Source organism: Tinamus guttatus, unplaced genomic scaffold (genome assembly GCF_059628265.1).
Source record: "Tinamus guttatus ecotype Peru unplaced genomic scaffold, ASM5962826v1 Tinamus_guttatus_pri_ptg000133l, whole genome shotgun sequence".
Lineage (NCBI taxonomy): Eukaryota > Metazoa > Chordata > Aves > Tinamiformes > Tinamidae > Tinamus > Tinamus guttatus.
In genome coordinates this window covers 2,245,574-2,263,536 of record NW_028288667.1, presented here as the reverse complement: position 1 = coordinate 2,263,536, position 17,963 = coordinate 2,245,574, and the positions used below count along the sequence as shown (strand labels likewise).

The 17,963-nt window shown below is 37.8% G+C and overlaps 1 protein-coding gene across 1 annotated transcript in view; it reads left to right on the top strand.

Moving 5' to 3' along the window:
- Positions 1-1,684: 1,684 nt before the first annotated feature.
- The window catches only part of ZRANB3 (zinc finger RANBP2-type containing 3), a 37,123-nt gene continuing 20,844 nt past the window's right edge, over positions 1,685-17,963 (top strand). The window contains exons 1-2 of the mRNA XM_088521791.1: positions 1,685-1,754; positions 8,438-8,596. Coding sequence (XP_088377917.1) covers positions 8,445-8,596 — 152 coding nt within the window. The 5' untranslated portion in view covers positions 1,685-1,754; positions 8,438-8,444. The remainder of the gene's footprint in view (positions 1,755-8,437; positions 8,597-17,963) is intronic.

Genomic DNA, 17,963 nt, shown 5'->3' with positions numbered 1-17,963 from the left:
AGAGACACTGATGCTTCGTTAATTTTTTTGTCTCATTTCCAGTTAAAGTGAAACCATTATTCAGTGCTGAAAACACCTTTACATTCAGAAAGACTGTAAAAAATAGACTGTGACACAGTGGGCACTCAATTTTACTGAGGTTCTGGCTTAGACTATGCTAGATCCACCCACATACCAAATAACATGTCGAATATGCTATGGGAAAAAAAAGAAAAAGAAAAAAGCAACAACCATCTTCCATAACCAGCATGAATAAAACATCTCACCCCAGCCAACATAAAGGCAGGATTAAGCGCTGGCCTATGTGCAGCACGCTTGGAAAGAGCTGTGCTTTAACCGAGCAGCTGAACGCGACAAAAACGCACCCCCTCCCCCGTAACATTTCGGGCCTCTAGAGCCCCCCAAAGGGCTCGGTGGGCACGGAAGGCCCAGAGGCCGCTGCGGCGGGGCGAGAGCGCAGCCCCGCAGCGCTGCCTATATTAGGGCAGGCAAAGCGGGCCGCGCTGCCCCGCTCCCCTCCATCCCCCTGTCGCCCGCGGCCGGGAAGGGGCGGCGGGCAGGTGCAGCCCGCCCGCCCTAACGGCCGCCGCCTCCAACGGCCGTCGGCCCTAACGGCCGCCGCACCCCCCCTCCCCCCCGCCGCCGCGCGCGCGCCCGCGGCAACGGCTCCCTCAGCGGCTGCCCCCCGCTCTCCGCACTGCGGGCGCGGCCGCCTCTCCTCTCCCCGTTCCGCCGCGGCGTGGGAGCCGCCTCCTCGCCCGCGCGGCGGGGCGCTCACCGCAGCCGACGGGCTGGGCCCGGCTCCGCGGCGGCCTCACGCACGAGGGGCGCTCACCCCCATGGCCAGCACCGACCGTCGCTCGCGCTCCTCCTCGCTGCCGCGGCGCGGGCACAGGGCCCGCCCCTCCGCGCCGCCGCCGCCAATGGCCGCGCAGCAAGCCCACTGAGCGGCGGCCGCGCTGCCCAATCAGTGCCGTCGTGACCGTCCCCCGGCCAGCGGCGCTACCGCTTAGTGGTGATCCCTGGATGATGACGCACACGAGTACACGCCCAGGACAGGATGGCCAATCATAGCGCCGCACCGCGCTGACGGATGGCGGTGACCACCAATAGGAGGCCAGCTCGGCGGCGATACCGGCACACCGGCGCCTGCTGCACCATAAGCAGCGCGACGGCGCGCGGCCGGACGGCGTCCGCGGCTGGCGACAGCCTCCCCTCCGCCTCCCTTCCCCGCCCCGGGGCTCGGTAACACCTCCCGGAGTTCGAAGTGCCCTAAGAGAAGCCGCGGATTCCTTCCCTGCGCCGCGCTTTCCCTTCCCCTTACGGCCCCTTCCTCCCCCTCAGTGCAGGCTACCGGGCACGACCGGCCATTTATTTCGCGCTCCCAGGAGAAACTGAGGGGAAACGGTTCTCGGTCCCGGAAGTGCTGTCCGCGCGCGGCGGGAAAGCCTCCTGCAGGCGCGCGTGTGGCGCATTCCTCCCCAACGTCACTTCCGGCCGGCGGCGGTTTGAGCGCGGAGCGCGCGAGGGCGCGGAGTGGCGGTTGGAGCCGTTGGCGGCGGTGGGGGAGGGACAGGCAGCCCTGTGGGAGAGGCGCGAGCAGGGCAGCCCCAGGCGCCTCTCGTCCCTTGCAAAGCGACGCGCTTCCAGGTGCCGCCTGCTCTCCGCAGCTCGTGCTTGTGCCAGAAAGTCTCCGCAGTGCCTCGCCTGCGTAGTTGTGCCGAGACGGGACACTGGCGTTTGCAGTGAGCTGTGTAAGTTAAAAGCTTTCGCTCTTAAGAACGTATTAAAGTTTCTGATTGCGTCGTGCTTGATAGACTGCCCTGTAGGAAGAGTTGGCTGTGTGTTTCTACTCCCATTGCCTCACTATATCTTTTGCTCTGATTTTTTTTTCTTGGATTTTTTAATGCTTAATTTTACAGTCATGATTGACTTTTCCACTTGTTATTTCACTGATGGAGAAAGGGGATGGTGAACTTTTTTTTTTTTTTTTTTTCTCCAGCTTTTTGAAAGTTTGTGCATGGAGAAGCTAGGACCATTGGGAGGAGATTTGTGAAGCAAATGCTTCATGAAAATACTTGGCTGTTTCAGGCACGTGGTCCTGAGCAGTAATTAAAAAGGTTGTACTTATGGCCCAAGACATAAATGATGAGATGTATTTTATGTCAGCCTGCAATGACAGGCAGCTATTACAAAATGTAAGGTCCTTTCTTGAAGTTCTTGTCAATATTGGACCTAGAGTTCTAATAAAGAAAAGTACCCTCAGGAATAACCTCTTCGATGTCTTGATATCAATGTGTTGTTATGGTTGTGGAGAGCAGATGAGTGTGCATAGTAAAATAAAGTGTAGGAGCAGCAAGGACGGGAAGGTTTGTTTGTTTTATTTTCCCTTTTCTTTTGCAAGTATTTTTATTTTTCTCATTACTGAGTGCTTGTTTCCTGTTCCAGGTTGTTATGAATCTATTGAACAGAATGGATGCTGGAGCAGATTTCTCTGCAAAAGTGCTAGTGTTTTTTCTCTCATGTGAGGACTGTTTGCTTGCATTTTTGAAAGAACAACTTGTGAGTGCAATGGCTTTCCCTGTTTTACCTCTCAGTTTCCTTAAAAGTTTGCATTGTTGGACTTTTTCAGAAGCTTTTCTGGAAATTGTAATTACAGTACAAACACATAAGTAGAGCTTAATCTGTGCTTAATTTTGAAAAAATAGCAGAAGCTTGACTGTACCAAACAACTTATCTACCTGTGTGGTCTCACAGACCTTCTTAAAAGACAATAGGTCTTTCGGTAGGTGTGAAAGGTAGCATTAATCTTTACAAAAATCCAAGACTCAACTCAAATACACTTGTCCTGCTGTTTGCAAATTATGTGCCTCATTATTTTTACTGATCTATTTCCTATAAATGAATCATGCTTATGGATCTGTAGATTTGTGAATCCTGTCTTGTTGGCATCATGTTTACCACCTTCCAGTACTGAAGCACCATAGAAATTTTAGATGAGCGATTGCTGCAGTTAGTATTTTAAAATACTTGAGAAAAGAGCATGCAGTTTTTTATTTGGGGATTGGGGGAACTGAAGTCCCTGCGTAGAGCTTTTTTTCTATTAAAAGAGTATTTATCAAGTTCCTGTTTACTCATTGAACCCTATGAGTGAAAAGTTTAGTCTCCAGCTGCTATTCTTTCATCACTATTTACTTTAAAAAGAAGAAAAACTAATAGTCCTTGTGATTCCTTGATATGAAAGGATTGGCAGGATGCATGTTACAAAATACTAACAATACAAGAAAATTAAGACTTTTAGTTAAAGAAATACGGAGCCTTATTTTCTTTCTTAGGGCTCCTGAATGCAGGTGCATACTGCACATACGTTGATGTCCACAATTGATGTCTCAAGGCAAATCTAAGTGACACATAAAATGCTGAAGCAAAATTTGAAGGCATTTTCCCCGCAATTGTTAGCTTAACAAGTCGATAAAAGGAAGTTTGTTGAAGTCCATTCTTGTTCTGCCTTTTTTCATCATTATTCATTCTCTTTTTTTTCTATAGGCCCAAAATATTATCTTTTGCAGGGTAAATGTATCTTCAGTAATGATAGTGATTCTACGGCATCAAATATCATAAAGTAATTTTGCAGGTGCAAAGTGTAGACTGAGTATGGGGTTGTACCACTGCTCTTTCAAAGATCTCTTCCACAACTTTTCAATTAATATTAGGAGTGTGATTCTTTGTATAATCATTAGAAAAAATTATATAATAACATGGAAGAAATGTCTTGGGGAAGAATTATATAACTCTGCATACTTTTTTTTAAAGCATATTTTAGTTATCATTTAAATTCTTAGAATTGTGTTTTGTGATGATTGTTCTTAGTCAATTATATCTTGAGCAAGATTTTTAGTTGAGGAATTTTTATTTGCAATTGACTCCATAGTAATCAATTATCAGAGTGAAAGTTATGTATACATGGAAAGCTTAGATAAAGGAAGCAAGAATGAATGGAACATAAAAACTATAATTACCAGAATATTTGAATTAGTTGTCTCATACTACCTAGCAGTACCCAATCCCGATACATGAATTATTTAGTAATGTGCAGCTTGTATTGCTCCCTTGTCCCATGCACTCGCTAGACATTACATTTTTTTTTTTATAGTAGTCAGTGTTTGGTACATGCAAACCAATCTTTTTTTTTTTTTTTTTTTTCCCCAAAAAATCACTCAACTCTAGGCGAAAAAACAATCTTGTGAATATTTGGTAATTAGTGCTCTTAGTTAGTTGCTGTTACAGCTTTTTAAAAACACTTTGCAAAGTTAGTTTTAATGTAATTAGTGAATACAACTCTGAAGCAGTTTTTGATGATAGTATTGTTCCATGCCAATGAATCATATGTCTTTCCTTTCATTTAAACTTACACTTTTGAAACTGAATGTTTTTATTCAATGTTTCAGTCAAAAGGAATTTGTCATAATCTTATACAACGAAAAAAGTTATTTAGGCGAACATTTCATTTTTCTATTGTCACAACAAGCTATATAAAAGGCTGCTCAGAAGTATGTAATTTTTTCTCTGCTTTTATAGGATGGAAAGTCATCACAGAAAATGAGTCAGTTCTTCAGGATTGAATCACTAAACTGAGTGTTACACAGATTTGTTGGATCAACCAGCCATCCAACGTGCAAGGTTGACTTTAGAGAAGCGTTTAGTATTTGTTTTTTGCCACCAAAAACCCTTACTGAATTTCTAAAGGTAAGAGAAATACTCTGTGAAAAATACTGTGATCGAACTATTGGAGTGGTTTCTCAACTGTTAGAGCTGAAGTGTTTTTATTTGTCCACCTGAGAGATGAAAAAAGTATCTACCAGAACTTTTTGACTTCTTTTTCTATGAAATGCATCTCTTGAGCATAAAGAGCAAGCCAGAGGCTTTCCTTCCTCAATAAAACAAAATTTGCCGATGGAAATAAAGAGTCTTAATACTGATCATAATATTTTTATCTGTCTTTGAGTCTTTCATGGGCCTAAAGTACAAGAATATTAATTCCTTAAAGATGTGAGAGAGAATGCCCTTTTTAACAGGCCTACCTCCAATAGTGAAATCAAACCTGGATCATGCAGTAATAGTCTAGTTTGCAAAAGAAATCCCAATTTCCTTTCCCCTTAACTGACTCTCACATCAACATTAGAAAGATTTAGCTTTGTAAAAGTTGTATTCTGGGAGGCTTTTCGTCAGAAGTCTATTTTATAAATAGATGTAGCAGTCGCGGGCTTGTTAGGACCCCAGGGCACTGCCTGTCGTGCATCTAGGGGAAAAGGATTGTGCCTTTCTGCTAATAATATTGTACAGGTTATTTAGCCAAGAACTGGGCTTTCTATGGCTTTGTAAAGCTGTTGGAGGTACAACAGCAGCTCATGTCTTTAGCCAGGTTCTCATTGCTGGACAAATCACTAGCACAAATCAGCGGTACTCATGCAGTGATTAATAGCATGCAATGATTAACAGTATTACAGGCCCTTGAGTTGCATGCTTTGGAGGCCAGGATGTTGAAACCATGTTCATACATAAGTCTTTTAACATGTATATGTACATACATAAATATGTATATACCATTCCAGTTTGGATTGGTATCTTCACCCATGTGCATTTATGTAGTTAGAACTTAATATGTAAGACAGAGGATAATTTGGACCAATGTAGAAGTCTCTTTAAAATAGGTTCTCTGGTAGCTGAATAATTTGATACAGAACCAAATCTATAGGAATGGTAAATATCACACTTATGCCTCAATCTTTATGTTTTGCTTGACATCTTAAATTCAGAATCGAATGTTTGGGATTGTTTCAATTCTCAGCAGAAGGATATGTGAAAACTGTTGTGATTCCATAGCACCTCACTGCAGAATTGATGATGGATTACCAAGACTTGTATGCACAGAAGTTATAAAATGCCATCCTATTAGATGCTTTAACCATGACAATCTCCTGGAATTTAACCCTAAGGCTGGCCTGCAGTATTTTCCTCCTAGTTCTCTAAATATGTGATTGATACCTACAAGCATTCCTATAATTTGTTGTATAAGCAAAAATGTACCTAATCTTCTTTTGTCCATCTGAAAGCCAAGCCATTAGTTAGGCCAATGGCACCAATGATGGGATGATCCCAAATTCTTGTTTTTCAGGGTCCTAAAACCACTTGGTGAGTGTTCAGAACAACCAAGTTGTATCACACTCTTTTTTTTTTTTTTAATTCTGTACAGTTATAGGCATTTTTATCAACACTCCCACGTTCTTTTTCTTTTCTCACAAGATAATAAACTACTAGGTGCTTCTTTCTGCAGTGTTCTCTGTTCCTCTCTTCTTTTTCTCTGAATTTTCCTGACTGTATTTTTGAGACTATTAAATATCAAACAAGGCATAATTCAGGTGATCCACTTGTTTCTTCCTGGCAGTAGCTATTATATTTTATATATTTCTATATACATAAAAGAAATCAGACCTCTGTGTATAAAACTACTGGGTTACTTGGCCCGTATCTTGCAGCACCATGGCCAGAGTCTTCAAGTGGGCCTCCAGTGTTGGCAGAGCTGCTACCTGGATAAGCACCATGGAGAGAGTCTTTAATAGGCTGGGGAATTTCAACAGCTTTTTGGCTATTTGGCCTAGAGCAGAGCCAGGGCTGTTTCAATTTAGGCTCTGTATTAAACCAGTATTAACCTCTTACACCGTGACTGTAACCATGCAGTTATGGCTAGTTCTTGTCACCAAGCAATAGTCTAAAAAGGGTTTATGTTAAGAGTTTTACTGTTGTTTGATGTTTTTGTGTGTGTGTTTTTTGGTTTTTTGTTTGTTTGTTTTTGTCACGCAAACATCTTTAGGAATGCTCCTTTATAAACTGTATTTGTGTGTAATGTAAGTTTGACCAGAAGAGATTACTTTGCTACTTTCTTCATCTTTAGTTATTGCACTGCTGCTGAGCTTTCTAATCTATAGTTGCATCTATGGAAATTAGAGAATGAAAGTTAGCATTTTTTTATTTGACTGTCCACCTGGACGAAAGTAAATGATGAATTGACACTTTAAATCTAACACACTGCATGAAACTTTTCATGCATTCATTCTGTGGTTTAAGATTTCCCTCCTTTTTGAAGGGAATAGAATTTCTTACCTTTTAGGGGGCAGGACCAGGGCCAGGTAATGCCCTTTTTTCCTACCTTGATTGTTAGGTTTAAATATTTAAGAGAATGTTTTCTAATATCAAAAGGTCAAGTGACCTTTATATTCTGTAGCTTGTCTGGATTTATTTTTCTTTTTTCTAAATGCTATTTCTATTAAGAAAAACTGTATTGAATGACAAATAGCTTTGATCTATGAATAGGGAACTTTCTAAAATAGCTATTTCTTTCTGTTGAGGATGTGTAGCAGGCTGACATGCTGGACTGTTATGACATTTTGTTCATATTAGTTTGTAAGCTCATTCTCCATCATCTACATTCGTTTCTGCCTTAGAGAGACTTCACAAAATATCAGATCTTGATAAACCAGCCCTCAAACTGACCTTGCAGCTTTTAGTGAAAATAGTTCTTGGCTCAAAGATTCCCAAGCTTTTCTTGTGTTGTAGGTATCTTGGGATAATAAGATATCTTGCCCTTGTAAGTAGATTTCTCTTGTTCAGCCCAGCAATGCTGCATATGCTGATCAGGTCCAGTTGAGATCTCTGCTAATATCAGACAAACCTAAAGATTGGAAGAACAAAACAAACAAACAAAAACCCACCAAAAATCCCTTAGAAAAGCAAAGGGTTATCTTTTTCAAGGGCATTGTTTTTTTTAAAAAAAAAAAAAAAAATTGAAGCATATTGTTAAAGCACTTTGCTTCTGATGTCCAGATCTCACTAGCTTGCCTTTATGATGTTGGTGATACATTTCTGATATAGGAGTCAGGATTCTCTCCCATGAATGGTGTCTTTTGGAATTGACTTTTCAATTGATTTTTAAAACACCATAGTTATAGTTATATCCAGGAGTTATTAAGATTTTATTGAACAATTGAGAACTTGGATTAGTTCCTGATTTCTGTGATGACGCAACTAAACTACTTCAGAAATGGAAAGGATTCATGAAGTGGTTTTTTTTTTTTTTTTTTTTTTTTTTTTTTTTTGAGAGAAAACTTTGTTCTGATAGTGTTAGTTCATGACAAGTCTTTTATTAACTTGTCATCCATGGAAAGCCAGATGAGTTATTTTTGAGAAATGAATAACTGATTAGTCTATTTCCTTTTTATTTCTGCCCCATGCTCTCAATATTAGTCCAGTCTATGTCCCAATTCTCTAACATTTCAGAGTGGGGTGATTACTGTTGCTCCACAAAGTAGTATACCATTTTGTAATGTACTGCAGACTTGTCTTTTACATAAAGTACCTTTTTTGGTTTTGTTTCCTTCAGGTTCAGCATGACTAGTATATTCCGAGAAACGCCCACACCTGATGCTTCTCTTTCTGAAAATGTTGATGCTAAGCTGTCCTTTCTACCTGAAAGAATGAGAAAGAAACTGCTTCCTTTTCAGGAAAAAGGCATCTTATTTGCACTTCAAAGAGGTGGCAGGTAAAGTCCTATTAGTACTATATGCTGAAAATAATTATTTTAGGAAAATATCAGAGAGTAGTTAGGCTGTGCAAAAGAGCAACACTTAGTAAGCTTTATTGTAGAAATTTTATAAACTCTAAATCAGTCTGGTTTAAAGCAAGGAGTGTATTTTTCTTGCCTGGGGATACACAAATTCATTAATGGTGCATTATGCAAGTGAAATTAGTATTATCAATGAACTTCTTATTTAAGAGAAGTTTAAAATCTGTAGGACCATTCATTTTGTCCTGTTAATAGAAGATTCTTAAAATAAGTTAATTCAGTTGTGCTTCTGTGGTTCTTAATGGTGTGGTAGAGCTGTTAAGAGAATGACTAACAGATCCTGATGCAGTCGTGTAGTGTTCTATTTTAAACTTGATACGGTTCTGGCATGTAGTCAAGATGTTTTGGAACTCGCTGAGCTGCAGCAGTAGAACTGAACTCAGGCAGTATGCTTTTTAATGTTAGCAAGTGTAACAGGTGATAGAGCAGGTATTCAATAACTAAATAACTGACAAATCAGAAAAATACCATTGTTGATACTATTTGGGTTGTTCTGCTTTCATTCTGAAAGCCAGTTTTTATTAACAAAAGATTGAGCAATCACTAATGGTTCTACATGAGTATAAAAGTATATTCATCATGGCTGCAAGATTTGTTGGCATAGCAATTTTGTGTTATCTGCGTCAAAGCAAGGAATCATGCATGCTCTCAGCCTCCATGTAAAGTAAAATGTCTCAAGTTGAACTTTACTGAAGAGTGGTGAGTGTTTTTCTGTTGTTGTTGTTTGTTTTTATTTTTAATATGTCCCTTGTTCAGCCAGACCTGATTTTCTTTCAGTCTCAAAACAGAAAACAGGAGCCTGTGCTGCTTGTAGCTGACTTCTGTTATTGGTCTGTCAGCCCTTGGTTCACCCATATCTTTCCCTTTTGTGTGCTCCTTGATGATTTAAGTTTTCTCTCAGTGTTCCCACTGGTGCATTTTTAGCACAGTCTGGTAGTTTTCCATAGAAATGTCTTTTCAAGTTTTCAAAATATATAAACATAGGACTTGAAGTAAGCAGTATGCGGATTTGAGCTCTTCTTTCTTCTATCCCTCAGGCTATGTACTCCTTGTGCAGTCATCACTTAATCCTTGCTTTGCCTTAGTGACAAGAAGCTGCTGTAGAAAAAGTGCTCCATTGCTGGCTGAGTAGATCCAATAAGTATTAGCAAATGCCCAGGTTCAGAGAAAGACTTTGTATTAGAACAAAATTTAATTCTTGAATAAAATCTACACTCTGAGATGACTATGGGATGGGGTTTAACCTATTAATCCTCTTCCCCTTCGCCACTCCTTTTCCCTCATCCTAAAACAAATACACTGCTGTGGTTTATACTTTTGCTTTGCTAGGAAAAGGGGAGGCAGCCTTTTCAGTAAATGCTACAAAAGCGTTATGTAAAGTAATGCATACTGCCTAACAGTCTTCTAAAACTCTGGAATCAACAAGACATAATTCTACGTGCACTAAAATACTTTCTAGCTTATAGTTATTATATCTCTTCAAGACATGTATGTATGGCTGCTTATTCCTTCATAGATAATTCTTCAAAAGTGCATATGAATGCAGATATTTTTGATTTTTCTTTCTTTATAACCTCAAATATTAATGTGCAGAAAGGATATGTGCACACACATTTTGTCCATGAAAGCTGCTTTATTTTTATGCTTTCAGGAAAAAACTATAACTTATTTTTAAAAATACATTTGTATTTATCCTTTTTCTGTTCCTCTTGAGAAGACCAAATTTGCCACTTCCAAGACCATGAACTCATGGATACGAGATTAGGAGATCTCTAGGTTCTTCCACTTGTTATCAGCATACATTTGCAAGTTGTTTATTAGTCAGTCACTGTGTGTTGGACACACCTTGATAAATCCCTATTTCCTCAGAGCTGAAGAAAACCTAATGGCAAGTGAGGCAAACTAATAACCTTAAAACAAAGATGTCATCTTGCTTGTTGGGCTTACAACTTCTAAGTAATAAAATGCACTTTTCAGGCCTATTTTATACTTCCTTGTAAAAATCTGTGAAGTATACAGGAAGAGGTTGGCTTGAGAATAAGGGCCTAAGCTATACTGAGAAGCCACTGGTCAATGGGCAGGTGTTAGGCAGGAGGAAATGTGACAGTGCTGGAAAACATAGTAGTTAGGGTAAAATATCCAAGATGCGGCTGTGTATCAGCAGATGACTTGTATTGATAAGGACTATATTCTCTCTCTTTCTTGTTTTGTTTGAAACCCACATCTCTCTTTGGATATTAATCACTGACTAATGATTTTAGTGTTGCTATACACCTGTGTTCTTGTTCACTTGAAAATTCAGTCTTTTAATATCCTGCATTCTTGTTTTATATCCTGTCTTGATTAAAAAGCGCATAACTTTCCATTTCATATGTAGTCAGTTTGGACACCTGAATATTTAGAAATGCTTGGAAGTTAGCTTGCTTGTTACTATTGAGTGACATCTACAAATCATATCAATAACTGCTTTTCCGAGTCATAATAAAAACTGTCAGCCCAACATAATTATTTAGCATTGCTTGCTTTGTCAGTAGTGTCATAGAAAGATGACTTCAGACAAGCAGATTTTTTTTTTCTAGAAATGTTGGCAGAACAATCTGTTTTAGCTATCTTGCTTGTGGATGCAAAAGGACTTGCAAATGTTTACCACTCATGAAACAAGCATTTTCCCTTATGCTTATATGTTAGACTAGTAGTAATAAAATAATCTAATTACCTGCTACATGTTTTTTTCTCATTTTCTTACATAAGATTCAAAGCATACAAATTCACTAATATCATAGCTACTGTTTGTCTGGAAAAGATTTAAAATTTCTTTTTGATATAAATTTAAATATTGAAATAGTTACTGGTATATTTGCCAGGGATTCTGTTATCCCCTAGTGTCGTTTCCTGTATATGTTTTTTTTAATGATGACTTTGTAAGCGTGAGAGGCAATATGTTAACTTTTTATTTGACGTTTATACATTCTGAAGCATCTAATTTTTGGTTTTGCATACATACTGGCTTGTTTTTTTGAGATTTGGTACAGCAATAAGGAGGTAAATAGCAACAGATGGGAATAAAATAATATGCAGAGCTTATATCCTTATATCTGGCATTTAGATCTACCATTTGTAAAGAAAAGGTGTGAACAGTTTTTCTTACTCTAGAAAACATGCCTATATTTAATGTTGTTATGGAGAGTAGTCTACAGAACATCATTTATACTAAATTCTTCCAAGAAAAGGTACACTTCATAATAGTGTGGGGGGTTTTTTGTTTGTTTTGTTTTTGTTGTTGTTTTTTCCTCCTTCTGACTGCATCTCTGATCTCTAGCAGGGCAAGGTTATAGTTATTTTTTCATTAATTAAAACAGATGCTTAGCTTCAGGAATTTGTCTGTCTTTAGACATATTCCCCCTCCTCAAAGCGAAGCAGAAAAACAGAGGCTCAAATCAGAATTTCCTTAAGCTTAAAAATATGGCTAAAAGCTTCTTCTCCAGTTCCTCATTTGAAAGCTAGAGTGCAGATACACAGTTCTGAATTTGTAGTACTTGGATCATAGAAATGATATCTAGGGCAGGAAACATTTGGCTGTGTTCAGAAATCCCAGCTGCACTGTACTGCTTTGATGTCGTGATTTTCTGATAGAAGTGATACCCAATCTTGGGTCTGCACAAATTTGTTTAAATTCCTAAGAGGGTAGGAAAGCTAAGGAAGAAGAGGCATGTCTGCATAGAAATTGAAGGTGGGTATACTTGCCTGTCTGAGCAACCAGTACTGTGGTTTGCACATCCAGTGCCTGGAGAGGCTTCTTTTAATAGTATCATTTAGACCTTTGAGAAGAGGTCACCTTTGTTAAACTTTGTTTTTCTAGACTCTGAATAAGATGAGGTAGATTTCTCTGTATTAGCCATAATACAAAATTTCCATTTAGGTCGAGTATTTTTATTTTTTGCAGTTTGACATCCTAAGAGAACATATATTCACTCTACTTTTTTTTTTTTTTTTAATGCAGATTTTAGTTGATGCCAGAACAGTACATTCTACTCTTGTATATTTTTGTTCAACTATTTAGCTTCCATTCTTTTTCATCCTTTTTATTGAGTTTGATCCTATTTTTATGGTGCTTTCTAATTTTCCTTTCTCAAACTGTATAATGCCATTGTCCCCTTTGTCTCTTTGTGTTAGTCCATGCATACTTGTCTTTGAAATATTAAATACATTGGCCAATGTATTCTCATGCCCTTAAATTCTTAATAAAGTATTTGAGATGTTTCTTTCATTTACAAGTTAAGGAGTATTGGAGAAGAGAATAAGACTTAGCATAAACATTCTCTACTGTACTCCTTTAGGCAATTAATAACACTGTAAATGTGGCGCTTTAGTGCATTTTACAGGCCTTAGTTTTAGAATGTTCTTTGGTATTGTTTTAAATACCTAGTGTAATTCAACAGCAAGAGTATCATCGAGCTTGAATCTTTTGGGGCTCTATTTTTGGAGAGGCAACCTTGATTTTTTTTTTTTTTTAATTTTCTTTTTCTCAAGGAAGTCATCCCTGTTCTTATTTTAGGACTATATTCTGTGATTACTGACACACAAATGTAACGGTTGCTTGCGCAGTTTTATATAAAAATGTACTAAGTTCAGATTCCTTAAATAACCCATGGTTAAGATGTTAGTGCTAAAGTGTTGGCTTGTGAGTAGGAGGAAAATTACATGTTGTAGTGTTATATAAAACTGACTCACATGAGTAGGTGAGAATCCCAAGAATATCAGGACACCCACACTAGTGAAAGAAGGATGCATGCTTCCTCTGTACAGCATGTTCCAAGGACTCCATTAGCAAAAACAGCATTAATTTGTTTGAGCAGTAACCAAATTTTTCAGTGTTTTAAGAAATCTAGTGCTACTGTTGCGACAGTCTTTCTGGGAAATGTATGTAAAAGCTATCTGTAATTCTTTTCTGTTTTTTTCCTTTTTTTTTTCCCCCTGGATAAATGATTGTTATAAGAAAATCAGAAATCAAAAAGTTAGTTTATTTGTAGAAGCAAACAACAATTGGATTGGATTACTATATCCCATAAGGTTTTAGTCCATGGTGCATAAAGAGACAGAACTATGTAACTGAGATATATCTTATAACTACAGAAATATTTTACAACAATAAGGATTCTATCTGGTACTGACTGTAAAACCTAATAGATTTCTTTGAATATAGACCATATATTTATGCCAATATGTTGTTAATCTGCATTCTTGCAAGAACAAATTTTAAAAACATTTTTTTTCCTTGCAGAGATATCTGACTCAGGTAATCATAATGAGTGTATTTATCTGTAATGGCATTACTTGCTCAGTAATATTGGTAAAATTTCATAAATTTCATACCTAATCATAGGCTGGTATAGAAATAAAATGATTTTCATTCAAACACTTTTTTTGCCCCTGAAACTCGTTATATGAGACTGTACTGCTATTAACTTATTTCTGATGCAGGTTATTTTCATGTGGCTTTATATGCTGTAATCACTCAAGCCACTCAGTATCTAGCCTAGGCACCTGACCTCCCTTCTATTTTTCCAGTTAGCTTATTTGCATAATTTTTTAAAAATACCTGTTTATCCTTCTTTACGAGTTGATTCCAATATTAATGTCATCTATAAACTTCTGTTCAAGAGCTCTGAGATTTGGAAAATTATGCTTTCTGCTCTTCCAGACTTAGACCTTTTCTGACCAGAGCTGTCCTAGATTTGTTTTCTGCCTTCCTTACTTCAGTTACCTACTTGGTTATTGTCAAATTCTGATTTCTTTTCAGGCTTTACTGGAGTAAGAATAAGAGTAAAGTGTCCCTTTGCTTGGTACTTGGCACCCTTACAAGGGTGTTCTGGTGTTGGCTCAGGGTTTCTGCTTCATCCAGATTTGTGTGATCCCTTGAGCTGTGAAGTTCTTCGTGTTTAGAAAAAAGCTTTAAACACGTGGTAGTGGATTTTATGTATAACCTCACCTGCTTTTGGTGGCTCACTTTGGTGTGAGGAGAGGTAAGCAGTAGTATTTCAGACTTATGTGAACCTGAGGTAAACCAACAAAATAAACTTTTCTTCTCTGTATGCATATTCACTTGAAACAGTGCTTTCAAGCTTAAACAGAGAAATACATATTCAAATGAGAAGTTCTCTAAATCCAAGTGAAAATCAGGCAGCATGGTTCCCTCCTACTGATGAAAGGAATTGCTGTACCCGAAGTCTGTTGCTAGCACTGCAATTTGCAAAAGGATTGTGAATACCAGGAAAAGTGTAGCAGCGTATGCAATGTATCCCACTGAGATTCTGATAATTTCTGCTGGGGAAAAAAATAGCTGTTTTCCTTGATAAATGGACAGAGATTCAAATGTTAGTCACAAAATTCACTCTGAAGAAGGGAAACCTCTAGAATGAAATTGGAAAGAAGCTGAAAGAATTTTCATTGACTGTGATGCTCTTTGTATATTGAACTCTGCTGCTGAGGGTAAGTGGGATGCCTAAAATGATTCTTCCTGCCTCTCTGAAACTTTTGACCATGTGGGCTGAGTTTGTAACAGGATATGAAACTGAGTCTCATAGCTCTGATTTATATTCTTGGATAGAACTATTATTAAGGTGTCATATGAACAGATGGAATATATGTGATGAAGCTCAAGTTGAGTAACTACCAGTTGAGAGGAAATGACTAATTGAACAGATTCAGGGAAGAAGTCTGTCTTCTTGCAGTCAAAATACGTGAAGTAAAAATACCTATTTGTCCCTTCAAGTATACCTGAAGATCTATTTCTCCTGCCTTGACATCATGGAACCTTTACTTTCATGTTGGCAGCTTGTCTGACTGAATAATATAGAACATACTGAATTTTGCTTTAAATAGAGGTGGAATATTTTTAAAGATTATGTAAAGCAAAATGTCAAGTCTTGCTTTTTAAAAACGTATTTATTGGCTGTCTTGAGTTCTGTGTATTCTTAGCTATAATGATAGGGGAGGCGTTCTGTTATAAACTGGAGACTGGGGGGGAAATTACCAATGTCCACTTAGCAGGAAGTAGTGTACGAGATCCAATTCTTTCTAATTAGCCAGTTCTGAGTGTTGGAATCACAGCTGGGGATGTCAGTAGACTCATGAGAATCTAGGAGAATGATTACTAAAAACAAAATCTAGACTTCATCATATAATGTAGGAGATTCCACCTTGAAGTTTGGGCAGAGCATATTTACATACTGGATCAGTGTCCATTATTGTTAGCACTGGGGATGGGGAACAAAGTATGTTTCTATTAATTAAAAAAAAAACTTAGTAGTTGTTATATTCAGAAAATATAGATGATAATGCTGTTTGGTTAAAAATATTAATGTCCAGGATGTGGGTAAATTATTATTTTTGAAATAACACTGTGGACAGTTATTCTTTTTCAGAAAGATGTGAATAGATCCATACTTTACAAAATCTGAATTAATTAGTGAATAATCTGCAAAATGTGTGGCTAGCAGCTTTATATCTCTGATTACACTAAAGTTTAGAATGTTGATGAGAATTCTACTTGCTGTGGTCTGTAATCATAAAACTATTTTAAGCACATAGATGTTATTGTGAAATCTCTGTTTATTCTGGTACTGTAGAGCCACTGAAGGTAAACTGTATTAATCTCTTCATCATGGATACCTTTGAGGAGTGGTTGTGTTACAGATAAATGATGACAATTATTTTGTGTTTCCATCTGTCTGCCAGCAACAAAATGCTAAGTTTCTATAAACACTTAAAGGCCAGCAATTTTGTCCCCAGTACTTCACTTTGGACTGTTTAACTGAAAGATAATAGGCACAAAAACAGAAGATATGTAGCAACATTCTGTGTGCATAGTCTGAGAATGAGTTAAAGTAAATCACAGCATCTTATTCTGCAGATAGTGTTGTTGTTAAAGTGGCTACAGTTTAATACAAAAAATCTTGTTTTAGAGACAGACATCTGCTCCTGTGGTTGAAGTATTTCTATGGTTTCTTATTTTAATTGCTGTTCAGCTTGTAATTGGGAAAGCAATTTGTAAATCACTGTGAATTCATTTTAGTGTATTATTTTAAAAGACTGAAGATTGGTTCCTCTTCACCAAAGAACAATATAGTAGAATCTTATGTACCCTCACTTTGATTTCTTAGGATTTGTGACTGTTGATAACGTAGATTTATTGAAAATATATAGAAAATGCCTATACCTAAGGTGGCATTATTAATATTGCATTATTTATTAAATTACAGTAAGATATAGCTTGGTATGTTTAGAATTGCTATATTTGTCAGCACAAATTGGCAAGGAGCACTTGTATTCCTATTCTCATTACCATGTACCTTATTACCAGATGCTAGTTCTTATTACCAGATGCACTATACTTTTGTTTTTTTGCTGTATTTGTATAGTTCCTCTGATATCCCTTAGATTTAAAAATATTGTATAGCCGAAGAATATCTTCAGTTTATTCTTGAGATGCCTCTGGTCTATAGCTGGTTGCTATGGTCATACTCATCTTCTGCTTTTGCGTGGTGAGTTTGAAGAAAAAAAAAAAAAAACACAGCAGAATAGCATTGATAAACATTACCATTGACTTCAGGCTTCAAGCTGTCTTTTCAAAAACGTGATTTATGTACTGAAAACAGATAGCCTTCAAAAGAATCTGCAAAGAGGAAGGCTTATTCTGTAAAACTGAACAGTGCATATCAAGTGGGAAAAAATAAGTCTTTCAAGTTAATAAAACTAACATTTTAAAATTGCAGTTATGTATTAGTTGTCTGCAAATAAATGTCTTTGCTCACCTGCAAACTACAGACATCATTGCTCCACAGTCATGAGTTACCGCTAAAAATAATTCTCCCTCCTCTCTCCCTCACTGCCTGTTGTGATTTGGAGGACTTTTTGTTTTATTGTGTATTCTTCTTTGTTTTCATCCATGCATCTCTGCCATGTTTGAAATGAAAACATCAAAAACAACAAATATGCCCTATTTAAAATGCAGGAGACAGACGGATAGACATTCCAAAACTGTTACAAGTAGATAGTTTATAAAAAAAAAAAAAAAAAAAGAGAGAGAGAACTTAGGTTGTATTTTTTTTTTATGTTAGATGGTTGAAAGAAAGATTATCATGTTGAAATATACACTGTCAGATTGAATGGCCAGCAAATAACAGTATGCCATATTCCTAAGAATATCAAACATCATGCAAGTCATGTCTGAAAAGTTCCAGTCTGTATTTTCTGCTGAGAATGCTGTTTTGATGACTGAAAA